Genomic DNA, 12137 nt, shown 5'->3' with positions numbered 1-12137 from the left:
GATAACGTGGGGTCGCTGGCCATCCAGGCTCTGATTTGGCGAGCCGTCATGGGCGAACCTGTGGATTCAAGGGCATTGATTGCCATGACTATCTCACAGTCCTGTTCGTCAGACCCTTCCGTGGTCACCAGGGGTAGCCTGCTAAGCGCGTCGGCACAGTTGTCTGTGCCTGGTCTGTGCCTTATGGTGTAGTCGAAGGACGCCAGCATGACTGCCACCGTTGAATTTGCGCCGAGGCGTTGGCATTTATTTTCTTGCTCTCAGATAGGAGGGACATGAGGGGCTTGTAGTCGGTTTCTAATGTGAACTTGGCCCCGAAAAGGTATTGGTGCATCTTTTTGACACCGTACACGCATGCTAGCGCCTCCTTCTCTACCATTCCATACCTGCGCTCTGCCCGCGAAAGTGACATGGAGGCATAAGCTATGGGTTGTAATTTGCCCGCATATTGACATGTTGCAAAATGCACCTGACCCCATACGCTGACTCATCGCATGTGAGAACTAGCTTTTTACCTGGGTCAAAGAAAGTCAAAACACTGTTGGAACACAGAAGATTGTGTGCCTTATTGAAGGCGCGTTCCTGGGCGTCCCCTCAAAACCAATCGCACCCCTTCCTGAGTAGCACGTGGAGAGGCTCCAGCAGCGTGCTTAAGTTCTGCATAAAGTTCCCAAACTAATTGAGTAGCCCGAGAAAGGCGTGCAGTTCTGAGACATTCCAGGGCCTGGGTGCCAGGCGAATTGCTTCTGTTTTGGACTCTGTTGGGCGGATTCCGTCAGCGGCAATCCTTCTGCCCAAAAATTCAACCTCGGGTGCGAGAAACAGGCACTTGGATTTCTTGACTCGTAGGCCTACCCGATCCAACCGCTTTAGTACTTCCTCCAAATTACGGAGATGGGAGTCGGTGTCCCTGCCCGTGATAAGTATGTCGTCTTGAAATACAACTGTCCCCGGGATGGACTTGAGCAGACTCTCCATGTTGCGCTGGAACATGGCAGCTGCCGACCTGATGCCGAATGGGCATCGATTGTACATGAAAAGGCCTCGATGTGTGTTGATGGTGGTGAGTAGCTTGGATTCCTCGGTCAATTCTTGCGTCATATACGCAGATGTGAGGTCTAATTTTGAGAAAAGTTTACCTCCAGCCAATGTGGCAAATAAGTCCTCCGCTCTGGGCAGCGGGTACTGGTCCCGTAGGGAGTCTCTGTTCATGGTAGATTTGTAGTCCCCACAGATTCGTACGGATCCATCAGGCTTCATGACTAGCACAATGGGACTTGCCCAGTCACTAAATTCCACAGGTGATATAATGCCTTCCCGCAGAAGCCTGTCTCGTTCGTGTTCAATCTTTTCCCTCATCACATAGGGTACAGCTCTGGCCTTGTGATGGGCCGGTCTAGCATCCTGTGTGATGTAGATTTTGGCATTGGCCCCTTTGAAAGTGCCCACACCTGGCTGAAAGAGATGTTCAAATTGCTTTATAACTGTTGAGCAGGAGGTCCGTTCCTCTAATGACATGGCATGGACATCATCCCATTTCCAGTTTAGTTTTGCCAGCCAGCTTTTCCCCAGCAGTGCTGGGGGGTCTCCGGGGACAATCCACAGGGGAAGTCGGTTCACTGTCCCTTTGTGTGTGACAGAGAGCATGGCGCTGCCGAGGACTGGTACGATTTCTTTGGTATAGGTCCTTAGTTTGGTGTCGACACTTGTGAGTTTTGGTCTGTCTCTTTTATGCGGCCACAGTTGTTCAAATTGTTGAGCGCCCATGAGAGATTGATTCGCTCCCGTATCCAGCTCCATGTTGACAGATATCCCGTTGAGTAGGACCCTCATCATTATAGGAGGTGTCCTATTGTAGGAGCAGCTGCTTGTAGGAGCAGCTGCCATTGATCGTGTTGACCCGCTGTACATCGGTGTCCCGGGTACTGTCCCCACCATCTTCTGGTCCGCTTTCCGACCCATCCGATTCGTATACTAGCCGAGCTGCCATTTTTTTGCACATGCGGGCCAAATGCCCTGTATAATCACAATTTCTGCAAACAGCCTGCTGAAATCGACATGCCCTTGATGAGTGCCCACCCCCACACCTCCATCACAGACTGCTTCCATTGTTCAAAGTGTTTCCAAAGAATGAGCTGCGTCTGGCTGATCTCTCTTGAGCTTCTCTCAGTTTGTAGTTGATTGCTCGCATTGTGGGTTGATGAGGTGTGAACGGCCGTTCCTGTGGCCCTTGATGGCTCCTGCCTGCTGTCGAGAGCCTGTTCTCCCGGTTTTGTCTGTGTGTGGGGGTAGCAGCTTGTTTAGTGCTGTGAACTTCTTGTTCCGATATTTCGTTAGTTGTCGTACCTGCATTGTAAATCAACCTCGTTTCTTCTTCCCCTACCAAGAATGTCTGTGCAACCAGTGCTGCTGCCTCTAAGGTCAGGTTCTTGGTCTCTATGAGCTTTCGGAATATGCCTGCGTGGCCTATTCCTTCAATGAAAAAGTCTCTCAGCATTTCTCTCCTCAGTTCATCGGAGAACTCACATAAACTAGCCAGCCTCCGAAGTTCCGCCATGAAGTCAGACATGCTCTGGCCCACACAGCGTCTGTAGTTGTAGAACCTGTGTCTGGCCATGTGTGGGCTGCTCGCTGGCTTCAGGTGGTCTCTTACCAGTGTGCTCAATTCTTCAAACGACTTGCTTGCTGGTTTCTCGGGTGCCAACAGATCCTTCATTAAAGCGTATGTTTTCGAGCCACAGCTGGTCAAGAGATGGGCTCTTCTCTTGTCTGCCTTATCGTCGCCTAACCAGTCTTTGGTTACAAAGCTTTGCTGGAGCCTTTCTCTAAAGTCCTCCCAATTGTCTCCCGCATTGTACTTTTCATCTGATCCGTTGTTCGCCATTCTGTGGATTCTGTAATCCCGTAACTCATCGCCACTGTAAAGTCCTGTCCCCTCAGCACAGATTCACACGAGGCATGTAGTGAAATCAAGGTCACTCTGGACCTGCACCTTTATTTCACGCTCTGGAATGCTGCACTTGCCTGAGACCTGTCCTTATATACCTGTCTCTTGCAAGTGCACCTCTGGTGGTAAGGTATGCTGGTGTTACAGGTCATATCTTTTTACAGTCATGTATAGCGTGTTAGGATACATTTATATATAATAAAGTAAGATACATGACATGTACACTGACTGGTGCCCCTCAGTCCCTCCCTTCCTCTGGGGGAGATATCTGTATACTGACTGGTGTCTCTCAATGCCTCTCTCTCAGGGAGATATCTGTACACTGACTGTTGTCTCTCGGTTCCCTCTCTCTCCCTCAGGGAGATATCTGTACACAGACCGTGTCTCTCAGTCCCTCTTCCTCAGGAGGATACCTGTATACTGACTGGTGTCTCTCAGTCCCTCTCTCCCTCAGGGCGATATCTGTACACTGACTGGTGTCTCTCAGTCCCACTCCCTCAGGGTGATACCTGTACACTGACTGGTGTCTCTCAGTCCCTCCCTCTCAGGGAGATATCTGTACACTGACTGGTGTCTCTCAGTCCCTCCCTCTCAGGGAGATATCTGTACACTGACTGATGTCTCTCAGTGCCTCTCTCTCAGGGAGATATCTGTACACTGACTGGTGTCTCTCAGTCCCTCTCCCTCAGGGCGATACCTGTACATTGACTGGTGCCTCTCAGTCCCTCTCCCTGAGGGAGATATCTGTACACTGATTGGTGTCCCTCAGTCCCTCTCCCTCAGGATGATATCTGTACACTGACTGGTGTCTCTCAGTCCCGCTCCCTCAGAGAGATATCTGTACACTGACTGTTGTCTCTCGGTTCCCTCTCTCTCCCTCAGGGAGATATCTGTACACAGACCGTGTCTCTCAGTCCCTCTTCCTCAGGAGGATATCTGTACACTGACTGGTGTCTCTTAGTCCCTCCCTCAGAGAGATATCGGTACACTGACTGGTGTCCCTCAGTCCCTCCCTTCCTCTGGGCGAGATATCTGTACACTGACTGGTGTCTCTCAGTCCCTCTCCCTCAGGGCGATACCTGTACATTGACTGGTGCCTCTCAGTCCCTCTCCCTCACGGAGATATCTGTACACTGACTGGTGTCCCTCAGTCCCTCTCCCTCAGGATGATATCTGTACACTGACTGGTGTCTCTCAGTCCCTCTCCCTCAGGGAGATATCTATACACTGACTGATGTCTCTCAGTCCCCTCTCTCTCAGGGAGATATCTGTACACTGACTGGTGTCTCTCAGTCTCTCTCTCCCTCAGGGTGATATCTGTACAATGACTGGTGTCTCTCAGTCCCTCACCCTCAGGGCGATATCTGTACACTGACTGATGTCTCTCAGTCCCCTCTCTCTCAGGGAGATATCTGTACACTGACTGGTGTCTCTCACTCCCTCTCTCCCTCAGGGAGATATCTGTACACTGACTGGTGTCCCTCAGTCCCTCCCATCCTCTGGGGGAGATATCTGTACACTGACTGGTGTCACTCAGTCCCTCTCCCTCAGGGGGATATCTGTACACTGACTGATGTCTCTCAGTCCCTCTCTCTCAGGGAGATATCTATACACTGACCGGTGTCTCTCAGTCCTTCTCTCTCAGGGAGATATCTGTACACTGACTGATGTCTCTCAGTCCCTCTCTCTCAGGGAGATATCTATACACTGACCGGTGTCTCTCAGTCCTTCTCTCTCAGGGAGATATCTGTACACTGACTGATGTCTCTCAGTCCCTCTCTCTCAGGGAGATATCTATACACTGACCGGTGTCTCTCAGTCCTTCTCTCTCAGGGAGATATCTGTACACTGACTGTTGTCTCTCAGTCCCTCTCTCTCAGGGAGATATCTGTACACTAACTGGTGTCTCTCAATCCCTCTCCCTCAGGGAGATATCTGTACACTGACTGCTGTGTCCTATTTTCAGATTCCTTTGGCCAAGGTTCAGACAAATTCCCAAATGCTTGACCTTTCGTAGACTCCTGAGTCCGCCCATTGGAGACATGTGACAGGGACCGCTTCATTCCTCACACTGTGGCTGAGAATCCAGTCTCCGCCAACACTGGACGTACCGCATGAGCAATGATGTATGTTGGCTCCAAGCCCAGTGAATGTGCAGTGTGGTATATCACACAGTGAGGATATACCAGCCCCAACCCCAGCGTGTGTGCAGTGTGGTATATCACACAGTGAGGATATACCAGCCCCAACCCCAGCGTGTGTGCAGTGTGGTGTATCACACAGTGAGGATATACCAGCCCCAACCCCAGCGTGTGTGCAGTGTGGTATATCACACAGTGAGGATATACCAGCCCCAAGCCCAGCACTGTGTATGCAACAATCACTTGCATTTATATAGCGCCTATAATGTAGTAAAATGTCCAAAGGTGCTTCAAAGCAGTGTTACCAAACAACTTGCCACAGAAGGAGATATTAGGGCAAACACTTGGTCAAAGAGGTAGGTTTTAAGGAGCGTCTTAAAGGAGGAGAGAGAGTAGAGAGACGGAGTGGTTTTGGGAGTGGGTTCCAGAGTGTGGGGCCTAGGCGGCTGAAGGCATCGGAGATGCTCAAGAGACCAGAATTAGAGCAGCGCAGAGATCTCGGGGGTGGTGGGGCTGGAGGAGGTTACAGAGATAGGGAGGGGTGAGGCCATGGAGGGATTTGAAAACAAGGATGAGATATTTAAAATTTGTAGGTTGCCAGACCGGGAGCCAATGTAGGTCAGTGAGCACAGGGGGTGATGGGTGAGCGGGACTCGGTGCGAGTTAGGACATGGGCAGCCGAGTTTTGGATCACCTCCAGTTTACGTGGGGTAGAATGTGGGAGGCCAGCCAGGAGTGTATTGGAATAGTCAAGTCTAGAGGTAACAAAGGCATGGATGAGGGCTTCAGCAGCAGATGAACTGAGGCAAGGGCGGAGACGGGCGACGTTACGGAGAGGGAAATAGGCGGTCTTAGTGTTGGTGCAGATATGTGGTGGGAAGCTCATTTCAGGGTCAAATATGACACCAAGGTTGCAAAAAGTCGAGTTCAGCCTCAGCCAATTCTAAGGAGAGGGGTGGAGGTGGTGTCTAGGGAAGAATGTACCCCTAATTTTTGGGGGGTGCACAATCCTTTTTACGGGCAGCGCGTCCCACAGGCGTGGAATGTCCGGTTTGGAAAGCTGCCCCTGGGCTGTGCGGATGTCAGTTGTGTTGCTTGACGGTTTAGCAGGAACGTTGGCGGGGACCAAAGACACGTGGTCTTCCCTACAGTTAGTTGGAGGAAATATCTCCTCATGTTGGACAAGCATCGTGACGATGGATGGGGCTGGAGAGAAGTGGTGGTGAGATCGAGCTGGGTGCACCAGCGTACATCCGACGCTGTGTTTCCGGATGATGTCGCCAAGGGGCAACATGTAGATGGGGAATAGGAGGGGATCAAGGATCGATCCTGGGGGGACACCAGAGGTAACGATGTGGGGGCAGGAAGAGACGCCGTTGCAGGTGATTCTCTGGCTAGACATGGTCGGCGGAGGAGCGGTGTTGGAGTAGGATGTACACCACATTGGAGTATACCACACGGACTGTACCAGGCCCAGTTTTGTGTGTGCCCTGTGCTATGCCAGTGTGCCATGCTGCCCGTGGTGATGCCAATTCCCAGCCGAGCGTTTGTGTTAGCAGGTGAGGGACAGGTGTGAGAACTTCAGTTAATCAGTCAGAATCCTGCCGGACTTTATTTCAACATCACAAAGCTTTCATATTTTAAAATAAAACATCTGGAATGAAAGATGCACTAATTCACATAATTTAGAAGACATAAGACATTAATAACTACTCACGTTGCATGACCACTACCCCCTCACATCCTGTCCCTATTTACTCTGTCTCCCAATCCTGTATCACAGATTTCGAATCCTTGCCCATCCATTACCCGGAGACACGGTGAGTGCATCAGTATTGTTACACCCCAGGAACTGTGCACTGCATCAAACCACCCCATTCACAGCACAACCCCTCCCAGTGCTGCCCATCCCTCCCGTTACCGGACACAGTCCCATCCCTCCCGTTACCGGACACAGTCCCATCCCTCCCGTTACCGGACACAGTCCCTTCCCTCCCGTTACCGGACACAGTCCCATCCCTCCCGTTACCGGACACAGTCCCATCCCTCCCGTTACCGGACACAGTCCCTTCCCTCCCGTTACCAGACACAGTCCCTTCCCTCCCGTTACCGGACACAGTCCCATCCCTCCCGTTACCGGACACAGCCCCTTCCCTTCCATTACCGGACACAGTCCCGTCCCTCCCGTTACCGGACACAGTCCCATCCCTCCCGTTACCGGACACAGTCCCTTCCCTCCCGTTACCGGATACAGCCCCTTCCCTTCCATTACCGGACACAGTCCCGTCCCTCCCGTTACCGGACACAGTCCCTTCCTCCCGTTACCGGACACAGTCCCTTCCCTCCCGTTACCGGACACAGTCCCTTCCCTCCCGTTACCGGACACAGTCCCATCCCTCCCGTTACCGGACACAGTCCCATCCCTCCCGTTACCGGACACAGTCCCTTCCCTCCCGTTACCGGACACAGTCCCTTCCCTCCCGTTACCGGACACAGTCCCATCCCTCCCGTTACCGGACACAGTCCCTTCCCTCCCGTTACCGGACACAGTCCCTTCCCTCCCGTTACCGGACACAGTCCCATCCCTCCCGTTACCGGACACAGTCCCTTCCCTCCCATTACCGGACACAGTCCCTTCCCTCCCATTACCAGACACAGCCCCTTCCCTCCCATTACCGGACACAGTCCAGTCCTTCCCGTTACCGGACACAGCCCCTTCCCTCCCGTTACCAGGCACAGTCCCGTCCCTCAGCCCCTCTGCGCCTCGTGGGACAAGGACCGCGACAGAGATCTTTGCACCAGGTCTGCCTTCTTGCCGTCCAGTCTGACCGGCTGCATGACCCGAGGAAGTTCTTTGGTGATCTCCGAGACGTCTCTCTTGTCCTGACAGGTGCCGGAGCCCAGAGCCCGCTCCAACTCCATGATCCCGCTGAGCGCTGGCGGAGTCACTGCCCGCTCCACTTTAGCGCTGATGGGGGCGGGAGTGAAGATGGGGAGGGGCAGCACATTGCGATACGGTACACGGTACTCAGTCAGTCTCTCGCCCAGGCGGCCCATCCTCATCGTGTTGTTCGGGCTTCGCTGCACCAGGTAGGTCACCTGATACTTCCTGGTGTAACCCTCCTTCCGAGCACGATTCACCTCGCTTACAGCGCACCTGCGACACACACACAGGCACATTAGGGCAGCCCAGGGTTACAGCAATCCTCGTTCACCGCATTCACATCTCATTGACATATCATTAACATATTTTAATTCTCCCTCATTAACACCCTCCTCATTAACTCTCCCCTCTCTCTGACTCTCTCTGTCACCCTCTCTGTAACTCTCTCTGTGACTCTCTCTGGGACCCTCTCTCTGACCTTCTCTGTGACTCTCTCTGTGACCCTCTCTGGGACTCTCTCTGTGACTCTCTCTGGGACTCTCTGTGTGACCCTCTGTGTGACCCTCTCTGGGATCCTCTCTGGAACCCTCTCTGTGACTGTCTGTGACTCTCTCTGTGACCCTCTCTGTGACTCTGTCTGTGACCCTCTCTGTGACTCTCTCTCTGACCCTCTCTCTGACCCTCTCTGGGACTCTCTGTGTGACTCTCTGTGTGACCCTCTCTTTGACCCTCTCTGTGACCCTCTGTGTGACCCTCTCTGGAACTCTCTGTGTGATTATCTCTGTGACCCTCTCTGTGACCTTCTCTGTGACTCTCTCTGGGACTCTGTCTGTGACTCTTTCTCTGACCCTCTCTGGAACTCTCCGTGTGACTCTCTCTGTGACCCTCTCTGTAACTCTCTTGTGACCCTCTCTGGGACTCACTGTGTGATTATCTCTGTGACTCTCTCTGTGACTCTTTCTGTGACCCTCTCTGTGACTCTGTGTGACCCTCTCTGTGACCCTCTCTGTGACTCTCTATGTGACTCTCTCTGTGACCCTCTCTGTGACCCTCTCTCTGACTCTCTGTGTGAATCTCTCTGGGACTCTGTGTGACTCTCTGTGTGACCCTCTCTGTGACCTTCTCTCTGAATTTCTCTGTGACCCTCTCTGTGACTCTCTATGTGACCCTCTCTCTGACCCTCTCTCTGACCCTCTCTGTGGGAACATCTCTGTGTGACCCTCTCTGTGACTCTCTGTGTGACCCACTATCCCCGAGTCACTCTTGCTTTCACTCGGTGTGATTCCCTCTGTCCCGGTGCCCCTTGCCCTGACCTGCCCACCGAACGCTTCCTCTGGGCAGCACTGAGCGCGTGTCGGGACACCCAGTGTCGCTGTAAACTCACTGTTCCTGAGGCCGGGTTCTCATGATCTGATCTTCCCATTGTGCCGAGTAAAACTCTCTCCTCCGTCCGTTCTCCTCATTCACCGAGGAGCTAAGGGTGGCGGCGGGTGACAGCTCCATCCTGAGCGGGTATGACGGGCAGTGTGTGCGGTGCTAAGCTTCTGGTGCTGAGGTCCTGCGCTGGGAACAGCTTCAGCTCTCAGTGTGTGTTGGCCGGGTCGCCTGCGCCTTATATAACCCACCAGCTCTATTTTAGGGCAGCGTTGTCACCGTCTAAATCCACACTCACAACTCACAGTGTCCCGGGACCAGCAGGAATCCCGAGATTAGTTGTGACTTAATCCGGAGCCAGGGATCAGTGACTGCGGATGCATAGAAACATAGAAACATAGAAAATAGGTGCAGGAGTAGGCCATTCAGCCCTTCTAGCCTACACCGCCATTCAATGAGTTCATGGCTGAACATGCAACTTCAGTACCCCCTTCCTGCTTTCTCGCCATACCCCGAGTAGTAAGGACTTCATCTAACTCCCTTTTGAATATATTTCGTGAATTGGCCTCAACTACTTTCTGTGGTAGAGAATTCCACAGGTTCACCACTCTCTGGGTGAAGAAGTTTCTCCTCATCTCGGTCCTAAATGGCTTACCCCTTATCCTTAGACTGTGACCCCTGGTTCTGGACTTCCCCAACATTGGAAACATTCTTCCTGCATCTAACCTATCTCAACCCGTCAGAATTTTAAACGTTTCTATGAGATCCCCTCTCATTCTTCTGAACTCCAGTGAATACAAGCCCAGTTGATCCAGTCTTTCTTGATATGTCAGTCCCGCCATCCCGGGAATTAGTCTGGTGAACCTTCGCTGCACTCCCTCAATAGCAAGAATGTCCTTCCTCAAATTAGGGTCCAAAACTGTACACAATACCCCAGGTGTGGCCTCACCAAGGCCCTGTACAACTGTAGTATCACCTCCCTGCCCCTGTACTCAAATCCTCTCGCTATGAAGGCCAACATGTCATTTGCTTTCTTAACCGCCTGCTGTACCTGCATGCCAACCTTCAATGACTGATGTACCATGACACCCAGGTCTTGTTGCACCTCCCCTTTTCCTAATCTGTCGCCATTCAGATAATAGTCTGTCTCTCTGTTTTTACAACCAAAGTGGATAACCTCACATTTATCCACATTATACTTCATATGCCATGCATTTTCCCACTCACCTAACCTATCCAAGTCACTCTGCAGCCTCATAGCATCCGCCTCGCAGCTCACACTGCCACCCAACTTAGTGTCATCTGCAAATTTGGAGATACTACATTTAATCCCCTCGTCTAAATCATTAATGTACAATGTAAACAGCTGGGGCCCCAGCACAGAACCTTACGGTACCCCACTAGTCACTGCCTGCCATTCTGAAAAGTACCCATTTACTCCTACTCTTTGCTTCCTGTCTGACAACCAGTTCTCAACCCATGTCAGCACACTACTCCCAATGCCATGTGCATTAACTTTGCACATTAATCTCTTGTGTGGGACCTTGTCGAAAGCCTTCTGAAAGTCCAAATACACCACATCAACTGGTTCTCCCTTGTCCACTCTGCTGGAAGCATCCTCAAAAAACTCCAGAAGATTTGTCAAGCATTATACTGCGAGCTATACTGAGCCCGGGGATGGCCAATCATAGAACCATCCGGCACAGGAGGAGGCCATTTGGCCCATCGAGCCTGTGCCGACTCTGTGACAGAGCGACCCAATCAGTCCCACTCCCCCCGCTCTTTCCCCCACAGCCCGGCACATTTAACCCTCCAGGTATTTTGAAAGTTACTATTGAATCTGCTCCCACCTCCCTTTCAGGCAGCGCGTTCCCGATCACAACTCGCTACGTAAACAAATGTTTCCTCGTGTCCCCTCTGGTCCTTTAGCCAATCACTTAAGTCTGTGCCTTCCGGCTACCGCCAGTCCCGCCACTGGGAACAGTCTCTCCTTATTTATTCTATCGAAACCGTCTATGATTTTGAACACCTCTATATGATCTCTCTCTTCACCCTCTCTGCTGTAAGAATAACCCCAGCTTCTCCAGTCTCCCCACATAACTGAATTCCCTCATCACTGGGACCATTCTGGTAAATCCCCTTCTGCAGCCTCTCCAACGCGAGGACATCCTTCCTGAAATGTCGTACCCACATTGGACACAATACTGCATCTGGGAAATAACCAGTCTCGCAGTCAATCTCATATCCACGCTGCCACTACACGGTACTGAGGCATCACCGTACCGAGGGAGCGTTTCACCGAGGGAGCGTGGCACCGAGGGAGCGCTGTACCGAGGGAACACGGTATTGAGGGAGCACTGTACAGAGGGAGCGCGGTACAGAGGGAGCGCTGTACCGAGGCATCACCGTACCGAGGAAGCGTGGTACCGAGGGAGCGCGGTAACGAGTGAGCAATGTATCGAGGAGCGCTGTACCGAGGGAGCGCTGTAGTGAGGGAGCACGGTACTGAGGGAACGCTGTACCGAGGGAGCGCTGTAGTGAGGGAGCACGGTACTGAGGGAGCGCGGTACCGAGGGAGCGCGGTACCGAGGCATCACCGTACCGAGGAAGCGTGGTACCGAGGGAGCGCGGTAACGAGTGAGCAATGTATCGAGGAGCGCTGTACCGAGGGAGCGCTGTAGTGAGGGAGCACGGTACTGAGGGAGCGCTGTACCGAGGGAGTGCTGTATCAATGGAGCACTGTACCGAGGGAGCGCTGTACCAAGGGAGTGTGGTATTGAGGAAGCGCAGT

The 12137-nt window shown here is 52.5% G+C and overlaps 1 protein-coding gene across 1 annotated transcript; it reads right to left on the bottom strand.

Annotated features, from left to right (window-relative positions):
• Positions 1-6673: 6673 nt before the first annotated feature.
• On the bottom strand, positions 6674-9570 carry LOC139233951 (telethonin-like). Its single transcript, XM_070864642.1, has 2 exons — positions 9357-9570; positions 6674-8245 (listed from the first exon to the last, which is right to left on the bottom strand). The coding sequence occupies exons 1-2, from the start codon at positions 9473-9475 to the stop codon at positions 7837-7839; spliced, it is 528 nt and encodes a 175-aa protein (XP_070720743.1). The 5' UTR covers positions 9476-9570; the 3' UTR covers positions 6674-7836.
• Positions 9571-12137: the final 2567 nt, after the last annotated feature.

The sequence above is a fragment of the Pristiophorus japonicus genome, chromosome 21 (genome assembly GCF_044704955.1).
Source record: "Pristiophorus japonicus isolate sPriJap1 chromosome 21, sPriJap1.hap1, whole genome shotgun sequence".
Classification (NCBI taxonomy): Eukaryota; Metazoa; Chordata; class Chondrichthyes; family Pristiophoridae; genus Pristiophorus; species Pristiophorus japonicus.
This window is presented reverse-complemented; position numbering and strand designations above follow the sequence as displayed.